General features: G+C 35.7%; 1 protein-coding gene across 6 annotated transcripts in view; it reads left to right on the top strand.

Annotated features, from left to right (window-relative positions):
- Nucleotides 1–16,669, top strand: part of KATNIP (katanin interacting protein) — a 252,434-nt gene that overhangs the window by 210,851 nt on the left and 24,914 nt on the right. For all 6 annotated transcript variants that reach the window (XM_074282774.1, XM_074282775.1, XM_074282778.1 and 3 more), the window contains 5 exons: nucleotides 619–1,350; nucleotides 2,056–2,261; nucleotides 4,947–5,025; nucleotides 12,659–12,836; nucleotides 14,223–14,388. In XM_074282774.1, the coding sequence (XP_074138875.1) occupies nucleotides 619–1,350; nucleotides 2,056–2,261; nucleotides 4,947–5,025; nucleotides 12,659–12,836; nucleotides 14,223–14,388 (1,361 nt within the window). The remainder of the gene's footprint in view (nucleotides 1–618; nucleotides 1,351–2,055; nucleotides 2,262–4,946; nucleotides 5,026–12,658; nucleotides 12,837–14,222; nucleotides 14,389–16,669) is intronic.

Raw genomic sequence — 16,669 nt, 5'->3', positions numbered from 1 at the left:
GCAATGATTTTTAGCAAAGCACTTTAGCAAAGTGGTGGGAGTGAAAAGTACTACATAGAAGGTTAAGGAAAGAGTGGGTAATGAAGAATTAAAGGCAGCAATTGTAAATTATTGGTTAAGGAAGAATTACATTTAGATGGAAGTAAGAAAATGAAATGAATTAAGAAAATAAAACAATAGAAGGGGTCATCTTGAGGATGAAATAGAAAGATTTTTTTCCAAGTCCAAAATGCACATATGCTCTACATCTTTAATAGGGCATGAAGATGATGGAGATTTTCTTGCTAATTTTGAATCTTGGAGATGTCATTGGATCTTTTTTAATTTCCACCTTCCAAATAATTGTTTAATTAGTTCCAAAACTGAAAGCCACTCTTTACTGAGATGTTGTGTACTAAATATACAGAGTTGGAGTTAGTTTATCTGCAGCTCAAACTGACATAGTTGCAGCAGCCTTCTAAGACACAGATTTCTCTGGGACTAACCATATGTTTTTTCTAAACTCTTTAATGGTTCACAAGTAATCCATTTGGTATCCAAAGGTCTCCATTTTATTAATACATGTACACATTTCACTAGAAGATCTTAAAATTTTACAAAAATGTTTCTCTTTTCTAGAGGACACCTTTCCTGTCATATCTACAAAGATGGCACGATCCAGGTGGCACAGTGAACAAGAACATACTCTGCAGGAGTCCTGGAACTCCCTCACAGCCTTCAATCGCTCTCATCGGGGTCGTATATCCAATATGGAATTTCAGGGTGATATCTTTGATGAATTCCTGCAACAGCAGAAGATTAGTAGACATGGGGAACAACTCTCAGTGACAAAGGAAGGAAAGCAGGAGTTATTGAAAGGGCAAGAAGATTATTCCATGGATGTGGTTGATGAGAGTGATTTTAAAATTCCCGTGTTACCTCATGGACAACACTTAGTTATTGACATCAAATCAACCTGGGGAGACAGACACTACGTTGGCCTTAATGGAATTGAAATTTTTAGCTCCAAGGGAGAACCTGTACAAATTTCTAACATAAAAGCTGAACCCCCTGACATTAACATTTTACCAGTCTATGGTAAAGATCCCCGTGTAGTAACCAACCTAACTGATGGTGTGCATAGGACCCAAGATGATATGCATCTTTGGCTGGCCCCATTTACCCCTGGGAAATCTCACTATATTTATATTGACTTTGTACATCCTTGCCAAGTTGCCATGATTAGAGTTTGGAATTATAATAAATCACGGATACATTCTTTTCGCGGAGTAAAATATATGACTATGTTATTAGATGAACAGTGCATATTTAAAGGAGAAATTGCCAAGGCTTCGGGAACACTGACTGGAGGTATAGTATATTCAGAAGAACATTAAATGAAATTTCTACCCCTCTTCTCCTGGGAATTTGGGCAAAAAAGCACTTAGTATCACAGAAGAAAGTTGTCACTTTCCCAGGTCCATTAGTTACTAGCTGTCCCATGTTAAAGCTAGTAGGGGCCTTAGATGGAATATAGAACATGAAATGTTGAAGCAAGGAGAAATTTACAACCCAAAGCATAGAACATTAATGCCAAAAGAGACCCTGGACATCAACTATTTCGGTCTCCTCATTTTGCAAAACTTGAGGCCTAGAAGTTTTAATGACTGGCTCAAGGTTTTGAAATTAATAGCAGAACTGTTCTTCAGAACACCTAATCCATTTCCGTTCTTTTTGCTGCCTACACTCATACATATTGAAAGAGGTTAGATACTATAAAACTATCTATTCAAACATAGGAAACATAGTAGGTATCACACATTGTATTTAATGATACATTCCAGGAAATGTGGTTCTTCTCCCCCATTATATTTGGTTTGTGCTGTTCTTATCAAAGTCAGATTCTGTCTGCCCAAAGTATGGAGAATAATGGAAATTTAAAGAATTAAGAAGAGCTATGGAACATCATTCATGCTTTTGGTTTTTTTCTCAGTTTTATGACCTTTTTAAAATTGAGAACTTGGGTAGTGGATGGCTTTGTATTTTTAGTTCTCTATATCTTTATTACTCTTTTAGCCCCAGAGCATTTTGGAGATACTATATTATTCACAACTGATGATGACATTCTTGAGGCCATATTCTGTGCTGATGAGACATTTGATGTTGATGTCGAAACCCTGTGTAATATGAGATATGAGGAAGAACTCAAGAGACCACAGACAGCAGATGGAGAAGGTGATGAAAGGCCATTCACCCAAGCTGGTGTGCGTATAGATGATCAGGTAAGAGATGATTAGTAGCAGATATCTAAAGACCTTTGTTATTCATAGTAGGGGACCAACAGATAAAGGTGGAGAGTCTCCTGAAATACTTCAAAACTTCAAAATAATCGTAAAATTGATCAGTGTGGCTAGGCAGGAAGATCATGAGCCTCACCTGCCACTACCACCATCTGCTAGTGAGCCTTTCCTGAGTCATCTGGCCCTGCTTTCAGGCAGAAGACACAGAGTTTTCTATCTGAATTGTACTTGAAATCTTTCCAACTTTGTAGGAACTGCTTTGTGCTTACAGAATTGCTAGCATCATCATCAACATCATATCACACATCAAACACTTGGATTTGCAGAGTACTGTACATACATTATCTCATTTTAGCCTCACAGCAACATTGTCTATTATTATCAATAATGAAAGCATTATTATCCTCATTTTACAGACATGAAACTAAGGCTCAGAGAAAGTATGAGTTCCTCCTGGTATCAGAGTTGTTTGGAGGCAAAATTTGAACATGAGCCTTCTGAACTCTTCAGCACAGTACTAAAAAGTCTAGAGTTTACCTACCTACAAAATTGAAAACAACAGCAGAATTTAGTGGATATCCCATTTCACAGAATCACTGAAACTCATCATTAGAATGAATCTCAGAAATTATCTAAGTCTGAATCATACCTAAAGAAGAATCCTCTTTACAATGCAGGTGGTCATAAACCTTGGCATAAAGACCTAGCAAGAATAATCCATTACTTTTCAAGGCTATCCATTACACTTTTGGATACCTTTAATTATTCAAAACTTTTCCCTTTTATCAAGCCTATATCTGCCCCTTCATACTTTCCATCCATTACTTCTTGTTTCTGCTTTCTCGGACCAGGCAAATCTCTTTTTCTCATGAGAGTCCTTTAGATCTTAGAAGACTACTGTCATATCTCCCCACTTCCCAAACCCCAACCCAAGTATTCATTTCTCCAAGATAAACATCTCTGTTTCCTTCAACTTATCCTCCTACAGCCTGATTTCAATGTCCATTACCATTGTTATTGTCCTCTTGGATACTCTCCATATTGTTATTGGTATCAGTATCAAAATGTGACCCGACAGAACTGAATAAAATATGTATGTATATACAGAGCAGAGTTTAGCATTATATGTGGACTTCTTATAATGCAGCCTGTTATTTCATTAACTTCCTTAGCTACCATCCCAGTCCTTGGTTCCTGATGCATATTAAGCTCATAGCATTCTAAACCCTCTAGGCTTTTTCAGATTGTCTCCTAATCATGTCTTCCCATCTTGTACTTGTGCCACTAGAGGCAGGAAGTGGGAATAATTGGATGTCCTGGCAGATGCATCTGTGGGCATAGATTCGCCCTCTCACCTTCACCTCTACCTTTAATACACCAGCAAGACAAAGAAAACTGTATTAACTAAGTCTTTGATATAAGTGAAAAGACTGCATTGCAGGAGAAAGAATGCAATCTTAGATTATCATGAAGGATATGCCAGAAGAGAGGCAAGGCAGAAAGTATCGGGGTTCGAATTGTACTTACTATGGTACCTTGAACAACTCATCTCAGCTCTCTGTGCCTCAGTTTCCTCATCTGTAAAATCAGGAGAGTGGACAAGATGACCAATAAGGGCCTTTCTCACTTTCAATCTTAAGTTCCTAACAATAATACAAACACACTGATCAGTCTTTGACATACTTGGGCATTGTGTCAAATTACTTAATTCCTTGGGACTTCATATTTTCCTTTTGTAAAATGGGAAAGTTGCATTACATGCCTTGCATGATTTCCCCACATGCATTGCAGAAAAATTGTGAAGAGAAGAGTATAATACACATGGATAATTTAAACTTCTCAGAGGAAAGATTCAATTGTTATTTTCAGTTATTTTAGGACAACAGACAACCTGCATAGCATAGTTCACTGAAATTCACAGCTGATCCAAAAACCAATTTATAAAAATTAGTATCAACATCTTTCAGTATCAAAAATTAACTACTAAGCAGGACTATTTATCTATACATTTAGGTATATATACATATATATTTGTATAGTCATATATGTATACATATGTACACACGTACATGTATGGATTTGGGTTTTCCCTCATTGCCTTTTTTATTGGTAGTGCCGACTCAGAGCCAGATAATGGTGATGGTAGTGGGACTTTTCTTTCTTTCAATCTTAAGCTCCTAACAATAAACATGACACACTGATGAATCTGGATATGGTGGCGACATGGGGGCAATAGTTCCCATTTAAATTATGCTTTACTAGTGGCAAAATCCTGAGAGGTATAGATAGATAAGGAAACTGAGGATCAGAGAAAGTAAAAAATTTACTTGACTTTTACATGGAATAGAACTAAGATTTGAATCCAGAGACTTCTCTCAGCTCAGCTTTCTTACCACTCATTATACCATACTGGCCAGTGCAGAAAATTTAAAAAGAAAATCATTAGGGTTTCTATCATTCATCAAATATTTACCTAGTATTTACTCTGTTCTGAGCATAATGGTGAGCAAAGTTGTGCAAGATATAATCCCTGTCTCAAGAAGCTTAGCTTGGTAGAGGAAGTAAGAATTAGGGGGGAAAGGCAAACAAAAGGGTACAACACATATTAGTAATTCTGGTATGTCATTGAAAATTGACTTTTTGCTGCTTTTCCCTTTATTTATTTAGGCTCAAGAGCAAGAATTGACCTCCAGTTCTCCTTTACTTAAGTTGACAACCCCTGAGCCAGGAGTTTACAGTGGGATGTGTAAGTATTCATTTTCTCATTGGTGCAAAGGGTAGTTTCCTCTTTCCTCTAGAACAATGCCTGTCATAGAGAAGGAATATTGATTAATGAGAAGCGGCTGACTTAACCACCAGTCCACCAAAGAACTAAAAAGTGAAATTATTTCAGCCATTTGGATTTGTGATTTCAACAGTCTTGGGTGCAAAATACGTATTTGGTTAGAACTAACTGGTGAATTAAAATACCTTTTCAAGTTCTGTCTTTATTGAGGAATGCTCATATATGAATGAGGGAATTCCTGAAGAATTAAGAGTTTAAAATTGTCACTTAAAAAAAGAAGGTACTTTCTGTTATAATTTAGTATATTTTGGTATTTTCATATGGGATTTAGTCCAGAGATAGTAGTGATGAGGCCAGATATCAGCTTTTCAAAATCATTCATTGGGTCCAATGAATTTCTCATATAGTTCTAACCTTTCTTTTTCATCTCATCATTCCTTACATGAACTTCCCTTCACTAAACTGAATTGCCCCCTGATCACCAAAAACTGTTTGTTTTCAACTCGATCCATTGTTGTCATCTCCTTTGCTTATGGAAACTTCATATTATATTGTTCACGACCCAACTCAAATGCCATATTCTCCAAGCTACCTAGAACACTTCAGCCAAAAGTGATCCTTTTCTCTTCTCTACTCTTTAATTATTTTACTTTTTTTGAAATTATGAACTTAATTTTCAATAAACACAAACATTTCAATCTAGAAAGAAGGGGAGGAAAGACAATCGGAAGATTGTATATGCAATTATGAACTTCTCCATATCATTTGTTTTTAAAAAAATGTATTGTACATTTAACAAGGTAACCACAAAATTGTAATTTGTATCTCTTTCTGACCTCTTTTGTGTTTTTTGGTGTATGTTTTTTGTGAATTTTATTGATCATCTTTTCTTTTATTTCATTCCTTTAGTTTTCTATTAACTTACCTCTCCCTATCCCAACCCCATCCACAATAGAAGCTTTCACTTATTATAAATACATACAGTACCACAAAACAAATCAACATACTGACCATGTCTTCTCTTTATTATCCATCCATCACTTCTCTGTTAAGAAACAGAAACTTGCCTGTTTTGTCATCAGTCTTCTGTAATAATTGTTGGTTATTGTGTGGGTCAGAATTCTGAAATCTTTCCAAATGCCATGACATTTTTTTTGGTCATATTGCAATTTTTTTCAGTCCTGTTTATTTTACTCTGAATTAGTTTAGTCACATTTTTCTAAGTTTCTCTAAATTCTTTATATTTGTCATTTCTTGTGATGTAAAATAATCCACAATATTCATGTATAGCAGTTTTTTCAGTCTTTCTCAAATTGATAAGTACCCAGGTTTTTGTTTTTTTTTTTTTGTTTTGTTTTGTTTTGTTTCGTTTTTTGCTGAGGCAATTGGGGTTAAGTGACTTGCCCAGGATCACACAGCCAGGAAGTGTTAAGTGTCTTCCTGACTTCAGGGTTGGTGTTCTATCTACTGCACCACCTACCTGCCCTCCCCAGTTTCTTTCTAGATCGTTGCTGCTTTGAAAGCACTGCTACAATATTTTTGTAGGTACAGATTTTTTCTCTAGGTCTTTGATTTCTTTGTATCATATACCTACAGTTGTATTACTAGGTCAAAAGGAAGATCAAATTTAATGACTTTGGGACTATGGTTTCAAATTGTTTTACAAAACCATTAGTTAAATTCACAGCTCCAGTTGTAACTTAGTGTATCTATTTTCTATTTTCATCTTTTGTCAGGGTGCCAGATTTATGGATTAATAAGTTGAAATCTCAGAGTTGCCTTTGATTTACATGATTTACATTTGAAGCTTTTTAGTTGCCTATGGCATATTTCTGTTCTTGATAAATTGTTGTTCCTATCTTCTGACCCCTTATCTATTGGGGAACAGCTTTTATTCTTATATATTTATTTCAATTTCATAATTATGTGGAGATCAAACCTGCATCAGTATCAAAGATACTTGTTACAAAGATTTTCCTTCCAGTTAACTTCTTTTCTAATTCCAGTTGATTTTGTTAATGCAAAAATATTTCAATGTTATATATATTTATGAAATTGCTCATTTTATTTTTTTAATGGTCAACTCTATCCCTTGTTTATTTAAATTTAGAATTCTTTCTCTAACTCTAGTTGGAAAAGATTCCTCCATCTGTTCTAAAATTTTTTAAATGATGTGACCTTTTTATATGTAAGTCATGTGTACATTTAGGCTAACAAATCAATCAATCAAAATTATTTATTAAGCACTTAGCACTGTACCAGATACTAGGAATACAAATAAAATTAACAAAAGAACCCTGACTCAAAATAGCTTCTTTTCTAATAAAATAGAAAACAAAGGCTATTTGTCCCAAAATGTTTTATTACTTAAAACTGCACTAAGATATTCATGTTACTCCATAAAAAATACTATCCACTGAGAGGATTAAGAAAGTTTTCATGTAGAAGGTGGTACTTGAATTGTGTTTTTAAGGAAAAGAAGAGATATACAATGGTTTAAAAAAAAAAAGGGGCCAGGCAAGTTGTATCTTTAAGGGATAGCCAAGATCTTAGTGAGGATCAGTTAGTAGATTCTAGTAGGAGGAAACAGCAAGTACATATATAAATATATCCAGTGTAAATATAAAATTAATATAAATTAAACTATGTGGTTATTTACAAGCTAGTTTGGGAGGAAGAACAGTAGCAGTTGGGGAAGAATTAGAAAAGGCTTTGTGCAAAATGTGAGGTTTGAGTTGGAAGAGAAAAGAGCCTTAGGGGCAAAGAAGTGGAGAGGGTAGATTGTAGGCAATGACCCATAACAAGACACACAGATGAGAGATGGAATATCATATGGAAGGGATCGGGAGAAAGCCAGTTGAGTGGTTGTAAGAGTATGTAAATTAGAGTAATATGCAATGAAGCTGCAAAAATGGATTGGGGCCAGGTCGTGAAAGGCTTTAAAAACTAATTTGAGAAAGTGGTGAGAAATTTGAGGCAGGGATACCAATGAGGATGATGCTGTCTATCTAGATGAGAAGTGATAAGGGCCTGACTAAGGTTAAATGTCTGTGCATTAAGAGAAAGCGTTGGATGCGAGAAAAATGACAAAATATCTATTAAATTAGAAGTTTAGGATAGAGTTAGGGGTCAAGAATAATGCTGCAGTTACAAACCCGGGAGACTGGAAAGAGGATGAAAATAGGAACCTAAGGGAAGGAGAGAATGATTAAATGGAAAGATGAGTTGTTTTAGTTAAGTTGATTTTCAGATATCCCCAGGACATCTATTTTAAATGTCCAATAGACAACTGTTGATGAGGCACTGAAGTTCAGCAGAGAGATTAGGGTTCAATATGATAATTATAACAATGTCATAATGGTATGTTACTCTTATAAAATTATATATATAAAACTAAGAGTAATCAATGTAGAAATAATGGCTAAATCCATGGGAACAAATGAGATTACTAAAATATTATAGCAGAAAGAGAAGAGGGCCTAGGACAGAATCTTGGGGAACACCCTCACAGGGCGTGATCTGGTTGATGAGATAGCAATTGAGATTGAGGAATGGTCAAGAATCAGATGAGAGCAATGTCATAGAAACCCAGAGAGAAGAGAATATCCTCAAGGAGAGTGTAATTAGGAGGGTCAAATGCAGAAGATGGAACAAAAAGGAAGAGGAATGAAAGGAAAACCATCATGTTTGGTAATGAAGGGATCACTGGTGACTTTGAACAAAGCAATTTCAGTAAAGTGATGACATCAGAAGATAGACCACAAACAACAGAGGTTGAAAAGGAAGAGGGAAGAGAGGTAGTAGAGGCAGTGAGTATAGAAAAGGTCTAGACCTCATTTCTGCCAGAGGCTTTATGTTCCCAGAATTTTTTATTGAATAGGGAATTTTTATCCCAACAGTTGCTATCCTTAACTTTACTGAACATAGTACTACTATCTTCACTTGTTTCTGTTCATTTATTTCTATAATCTATTCTATTTGCCAACTTTTCTATGTTTTAACTAGGACCAAATTGTTTTCATGGTTACTGGTTTATATTATGGTTTAAGATCTGATAGAGTTAGTGTACCTCTCCCTTCACTTCCCCCAGCTCCTATTTATTTCTCCTTTTAAGTTTGGTCATTGAATTGATATGACCCTGACTCTGTAAATTCATTTGTTCTCCAATAGTACATAGATCTTATGACATTTATTATATGCTGCTTCCTATTGTAGATTTTTCCCTATGTATTTAATTTCCCCTACCAGATTATCTTTGAAGACAGAGACTACATATTGTACAGCTTTCTTCACAATAACACTTAGCATAGTGTTTTATACAGAATGGATTATAAGTGAATATTTGTTGAATGACAGTAACATTAAAGATTTTATTTTTAATGAATTGTATTTATTGCTTCAGGCTTTGTTTATAGTGTGAAAATACCTATTGGATAATAGAATCACTTGGAGAAAAGAGCAGTGGGGGGCTGTAAAGAACAGTCTTGCTCCACTAGCAGCATAGTATTTTGCCAAAATTGCAAAATAATGGGAAAAAGAAATGAAGGAATTACTATTTTTTTGATCTTTAGTGGAGTTTGATTCTTATGATTTGATACAGTAAAGTTTCACTTCAAAAATTAATTCATCTTGGCAAGCATATGATGCTATCACATGGATTGGAAATTGACTTGAAGAAAATTTCAGATAGTTTTTTTTTATTATATTCTTAAAGATTTCTTGGATAAGGCAATTCCATGGTAGGTTTTTTTTTTAAAGAATGAATGGAAACAAGTTATAGATACATAGAACATATAGATGTATTTTAGAATAATAAACACACTTCAATGCTAATATTTTATTATAATTATGTGTACTTTTTATACATGTTTGCAATTTATCTAATTCCCACCTATCCCTGATCTCTAGCTGCTGAAATCCTATCCATCCTTCAAGATTCACTAAATTCTACTTTCAAACCAACTCCTACCCTAAGTCAGAAATTACCGTTCATTTCTACTCAACACTAATCCCCAGAGAATCATCTCTCCAAATTTCCCGAGATTCCTCTCTTTATATCCCCTTGACAGTTGCCCATTTTCTAACTTGTTTTATACTTACTTATGTATACATGTCGCTCTCCTAGCCTCATTAGACTGAAAGCTTCTTGAGGATGGGAGCTTGATTTTTCATTGTGATAGTTTTAGTACCTGGAATAGTGTCCTATGCATAGAATGTAGCCCCTGAACAGTTGTTGATCGAAATGAATTGATTCATTCATTCACCAAATAAACAAGGAACACCTACTGTATGCCAGGCCCAATGCGGACTATCAGAATAGGTTAAGATCACCAAGACATAGCTCCTGCCTTCCATCATTTGCCCAATAAGCATTCTACCAATTGCTATGCATTTTCCCTTTTCTTATTTCCTCTTTTCCATAGTAATTCCTAATAATTCCATAATTAATTCCTAATTTATCTTTCTGACTAGCTTTTTGTACTCTTAGATATAGGCCTCAATATTTCTGCTGTTTTTTTGTCCAAGATCTTAAGTCTTTGTTTTCTCTCCTTCTTCCTTGAACAAAACCCCATCAAATCTATTATGTCCTCTCTCTCTTATCTATTCTCTTCACTATAATTCTTGCCAATTGGCTTACAATCTCTGAGTTATTTCTTTTCAATGGGCTGAAACTCTTACATTTTGGAACTTTTACCCTAGTGTCTAACTTAAATCTTATCTCCCCCCTTTCTCTTCTCATAACTAATCTGTATCTGATACTTTTCTTGGCAGAAACAAGAAACAGCTCATTAGGATTTTCTACACAGCATCTCTTACCTGGGTCCTGAAGATGGTTTAACTTTAATTTCTTCAGATCAATTGCAGTCTCTTGGACTTTCCACATCTATTGTGCTTCCTATGTTCTGAATCGCCTTTATTGTCTTGCTCTATTGGAGAGAGTAGTTTAATAAGGTGATATGGGGGTTGGTGTTAGGAATTTAAAAAATGATCTGACCTATTAATATTTTGAAAGAGGATACCTAAGACTTGCTAATATGCAGATGATAGTGATTTTGAAAGTTTTGCAAATACCAGTGATGATGAAGTGTAGAAAAGGACCAAAGAGATTTGAAATAAGGACAAGAAATAATAAAATGAATCTCAATTAAAATAAATACTAATTGATACATTAGGGTAAAGTCAATATGGAACTTAGATATTAAAAGAAAAAGAGAGTAATAACTTTCAGTTTCCTAGATGTGAAACTGAGGAGCATTTTGCCAGTGGAGGGAAAAATGATTATGATGGTGAGCATGGGCAGGTCAGAAATCCTATTTTGTAATCTCCTGTAATAAAATAGGAGAAAAACCTGATTCTCTTCAAATGAGTTTGTGAAACCATCATGTTTATTTATGATTCTTTGGCAACATGAAGGCTGTGAGAGCCCAAGAATAACAGTAATTGTGCAGGAGAATGGAGCCCAAATTTGGTAAAAAATAAACTGGGACATGGTAAAGAGATTTCCCCAAAATTGGTGACCATAATCAAGATTTTTCCAATCTCTAAATCCCTCTAAATCTATACCATAGCCAAGGAGATTAAACTAGATAAAGGTTCTTAATCAAATTTTACCTCTTCTGTGAAGCCTTCCCAGACCTGTCTCCCACCCCATCTGTTAGTACTTTTCTGCCTTAGATATTCCTCTACCACTTTGACGAATTTCTCCTTTACCTTACTTTGGGTTACTCCCTGCCTTGTAGTTACTTATTTGAGTGCATATTGTAATTGCATAGTAGAATATAAACTTTTTCAGAACAAGTTCTACTTTGTTTTTGTCTTGGTATCCCCAATATATAACACAGTGCCTGTGTTATATATAGTAAGCATTTAATACACATTTTAATTGAATTTCCATCTCTAAAATTCTCTTGATTATTCTCACAATTTTATGGCTATTGTTAATAGTTGTACAAATGTACAATGCACTTGAGTATGATATACTTAATTGTAAATACCACAATTTATAGTTGCAATACACTTCATATCCATTTCCTTATATAACCTTCAGAACTTCCCTGTGAGGTAGGTAGCACAAGTTTATCATTCTCATTTTACAGGTAAGGAAATGGCACATATTCCGTAGATAGAAGAGTAATGTAACCAGGATAGAGTGTTCTAACCAGCAACCTTAAAGGAGAGTCAGATGAAGTCCAGATATTAGGGAAAGTGTCTTGGTTTGTGATGTATCTAATCAGATCATGTTGGGCAAGTTAATGACTCTCCTGAAATATTGCCAGCACCAGAGAAATAATGTTCTAAATGGTGTCAAAAAAGCTAGATCTCTCCTTGCTCACTTGACTCTGGGTGAATCAGTATCTATATTGCCGTAGCTCAGATGCTAAACTTTCTGAGGTCTGACATGTTGAGTTAATTATATATACCACCTATTGTAGTGCTATGTCTAGTCAGGTGTTTAATAAGCATGCACTTGATTTTGTGTCCAGGAATTAGTAGGATGTAGAGTTTGCAAATCATTAATCTGCCTATTTTCATTTTAAGGACATTTCTATCAGGGCCTCAGGTTACTAACTGGCAATTTTTATTTGTGTTTAAGGCCTTCAGCTTAATTTCACAGCCTCTTGGGGTGACATGCATTACCTAGGGCTGACAGGACTTGAAGTGGTAGGAAAAGATGGTCAGTCTTTGCCAATTACGTTGGATAAGATGTCTGCCTCACCCAGTGATTTAAATGACCTTCCTGAATACACTGATGATTCCAGGACCTTAGATAAGTAAGTATCTCATGCACGGCAATTTCTGGCTGAGCAGAGTTTGCTGTTCATATGATGAGTGAACAAAATAGTAGATCTGAATTCAAAGTGTCCCACTCCCCATCACAAGCAGTGAAGACTGCCTCTTCCTTGACTTTTGTCTTGACCTCAGTGAAGGTCAGTAGGAGCATAATTTCCATTAAAAGATAAGATTTCCTAAGCTAAATAAGTCTATTGATGCCTTCCAAGAAAAAAAAATTAGATCTTAAAAGAGGTCATAATGATCTGGGAAGACACATTATACCCTCCAGGCCAAAATCACATCAGAGCCCAGTATGACAGCAGTAGGGTGGGTGCTACTAGAAGTCTTACCTGTAAGATGTCCTAACTGTTGTCCCTACTATCTGTTGTCATTGTACCCGGAATCTAGCATCAACTTCACCTGGGGCCCTAATTTTTAACCAGGCTGATTATTTGTTGCTGATTTAGACGTTCCATTTCAACCACCAACGAGTATAAGGTTTCCATGGATCCTTAAGTGGATAAGATTTTTAAAATGCCAGCGGCAAGAAGACTATCCATGTGTCCCAGTTCATTTCTAAAGAAGCAAAAGAGTAACTACAGATGTACATTCTGTCAAATGAGCAGAATCTATTGCAGTAGGAAGAGTATTGGACTTGAAGTCAGAAAGCATGGAATCCTGATTCTGCTACTTACTGGCTATGTCACCTTAGGAAATTATTTCTCTTCTCTGAACTTCAGAGTCCTCATCTATCATATGATGATCTCTGAAGTACCTTCTAGCTCTATAGATCCTAGGGCTTCCATAAAACTGTGGCATTGTACTTGATACTAACCAATCAGGGACTTTTTTGCCTAGTTTTTTTCTTGATTTAGCTTACTCAGAGTCACCACCAGGAGTCTTGATAAAGGAAAAAATGTACAATTGCTTAAAAATGACAGTGATTGTCAGGGTGACCATACAGAGCCATTACCTTGTTGTACTCATCATTAAGCCAAAAAGTTGCCATTATCTAAATTGCTACTTTAAGGCCTTCCAGATGAAGCATGAACCTTCTCCCCTTTCCAAGCCCCTTGCATTATAGAAAAGAAGAGATTTATGTCAATTGTACCTTCCTAATGATCCCAGATTCAAAGCATCAATTGACTTATGGCCCATAGTTAGGAGATGAGTTACTTTGGTGATGTATTTCTATGATTTCTCTCCCATGGAATGCCTTTGATCCTGGAGTGTCTCCATTTCTTTCCCATTGCAGAATAAACACACACACACACACACACACACACACACACACACACACACACACACACACACACAAACACAAACACACACACAACCCTACCTGTCAGGGAAAAGCTAATGGAATTGTTTTTATATATTTGCAGGTTAATAGATGGGACTAACATCACAGTGGAAGATGAGCATATGTGGCTGATCCCCTTCTCTCCTGGGGAGGATCACCTGATCACAATCTATTTTGATAAAGCTGAAAACATTGTGGGGCTGCGTTTTTGGAACTATAATAAATCTCCTGAGGACACCTATCGAGGGGTAAGCCAAAAAAAAAAAAAAAAAAAAAAAAGCAGTCTAGCCAGCAGAAATGTTCAATCGTCTGTCGTGGAAATAGCGCTTTGATAAATGACCAAAGCAGCTTTAGAAGAGCAGCATAAATCGTCTAGAACTTTCAAATGCCTAATTTTATGGCAGAGAGAATAACTTGCTGTTTTTTTCTTTGCAAGCAGCAAATATGTATTAAAGAGCTCTCTCCAAATAGATTCAGAGAACCTTTGTACCCATTTCCCCCCAGGACTCACAGCACAGTGCAGTTACCTCTGTTTGATAGTGTTGTGTTTCTACTGATCTCTGGTTACTTGACTCTTTTGCCTTCTGCCATTTGAAATGGGAGAGTGTAACACAAGAGAAAACATTCTGATCTCTTAGAGCAGATTCATATTAAAATAATAGTATTGTTTAGCTTTGACCTAGTGTGTTGGGGCTAAAAGCAATTTATTTTAGGAAGAACTTAAGAAGAAGTTATAGGACTTCAAGATTAACATTGTGACTATTCAAATAATCTGTTAAGCAGTAAAAGAACTATGAATGTGAGCCTGTGAAAAAGTTGTTACAGATCTTGAAAACATTGTCTCTAATACATTCCCTCTAAGATACACTATTTCTTACATGTAAAATGTGGTCATAAAGAACCCTTCTGCCTTGATATTCTAAATTCTTATAAGCCATTCCCTGCTTTTCTAGTAGAATCTCTGAGAAAAGAAAAGAATGGTACAAGATTGATTGACTAGAGTACACTGCTAGTCCCTGCAATATAGTCCTCACTCACACAATCTCCTCAATGAAGTGGTCAGGTAGGGAATGAAGAAATGGCCACTATGCCTCCCATACAGCCATTTTTCTGCCACTCTAGATGGTGATCTTATAACTACCCTCACAAACGTTTGTCAACTTATCTTTGTTCATTCAGCTTTTTCCCTCTGGGTTTCAAGAAAGCTCTAACTCCTAGTCCAGGGAGAGTCACCCAAGTCATAAAGAATAGGCCAAAATACCATGATGGCGTCATCATCCTCTTCTCAGAAACACAGAATCTTTATTTTGGAAAGCAGTTTAGAAACCATCTAGCCCAACCTGAACCTCACCAAGAATTTATTGTGTACAATCCTTGAAAAGTAATCATACCACCTTTGTATAAACCCTTTGAGTGAGAAAGAATTCAAAGCTTCCTATTTTACTTTTAGATAATTCTAATTAGGAAGTCTTTCTACCAAGTCTAAATTGCCTCTATGCATCTGAAAACAGTTGGCATGTTTCCATAAGTTTTCTCTTCTTTAGTTCAAACATCCCAACTTTTTCAATTAACTATCATGTGTCAAGATTTCAAGGTCTTTTACTATCCTGTTCATCTTTCACTGTCCTCCCTTTAGTTCTTAATAGATTTCCTAAAGTGTGATGCTCAGAACCTAAGACAGAAGTCTAGATGTGGTCAGTGGGATTATCACCTACCTGGTTTTAGACATTATGCTCTTCATAATGTAGCCTAAGATTTTACTGACTGTTTGGCTATATATCATTCAATATGTAGGCAATTTATCAGCTATATATGATTCAAATTGAACTATAATCCACCAAAACCCCCAAATTTTTGTCAGGCAAAATGCTTTCGAGCAATGTATCTATCCTTCATCTTGTAGTTGTAAAGTTGATTTTTATTTTTATACTCAAGTGTAAGACTTAACAGTTGTAACCCTATTAAATATCCCTTTAATGGATGTTGCCCAGTGTTGTAGGATATGAGTTCCTTTGTGACCTTGTATATTTTATTATCTATATATCTTGAAACATCATTTTAAGAAGGGTGTGGGTAAGTTTTACCAAATTTCTAAGATGACCACAAAACACACACACACACACACACACACACACATATATGCACACATGGGCCACACAAACACACACACTCTGAAGAACCTCTGTTCTAAAGCATCAGAACTTTTTGGATTCTGATTCTTTTATCCAGTGGCTTAGCTATTCCTGCCAACTTTCTGTCACTGGCAAATGATGTACACCATATATGTCTTTTTCCAAATAAGTAAAAATGGTAAACAGCATAACACCAAGCAATGATGCTTGAAACATTCCAGTAAAGATCTCTTTCCAAAGTGACATTGAACCATTACTGACTACTCTTTGATCTAGCTATTGAACTTATTTTGAATTTGTTTTGCTTTATGATTTTCTAATTTAGAGGTAGCAAGCATGTAGGCTGGTCACTTATAATCCATAACACTCCCAAGTCTGAATAGGGCCAGAACTAGAT

Source organism: Sminthopsis crassicaudata, chromosome 1 (assembly GCF_048593235.1).
Source record: "Sminthopsis crassicaudata isolate SCR6 chromosome 1, ASM4859323v1, whole genome shotgun sequence".
NCBI lineage: Eukaryota > Metazoa > Chordata > Mammalia > Dasyuromorphia > Dasyuridae > Sminthopsis > Sminthopsis crassicaudata.
This window is presented reverse-complemented; position numbering and strand designations above follow the sequence as displayed.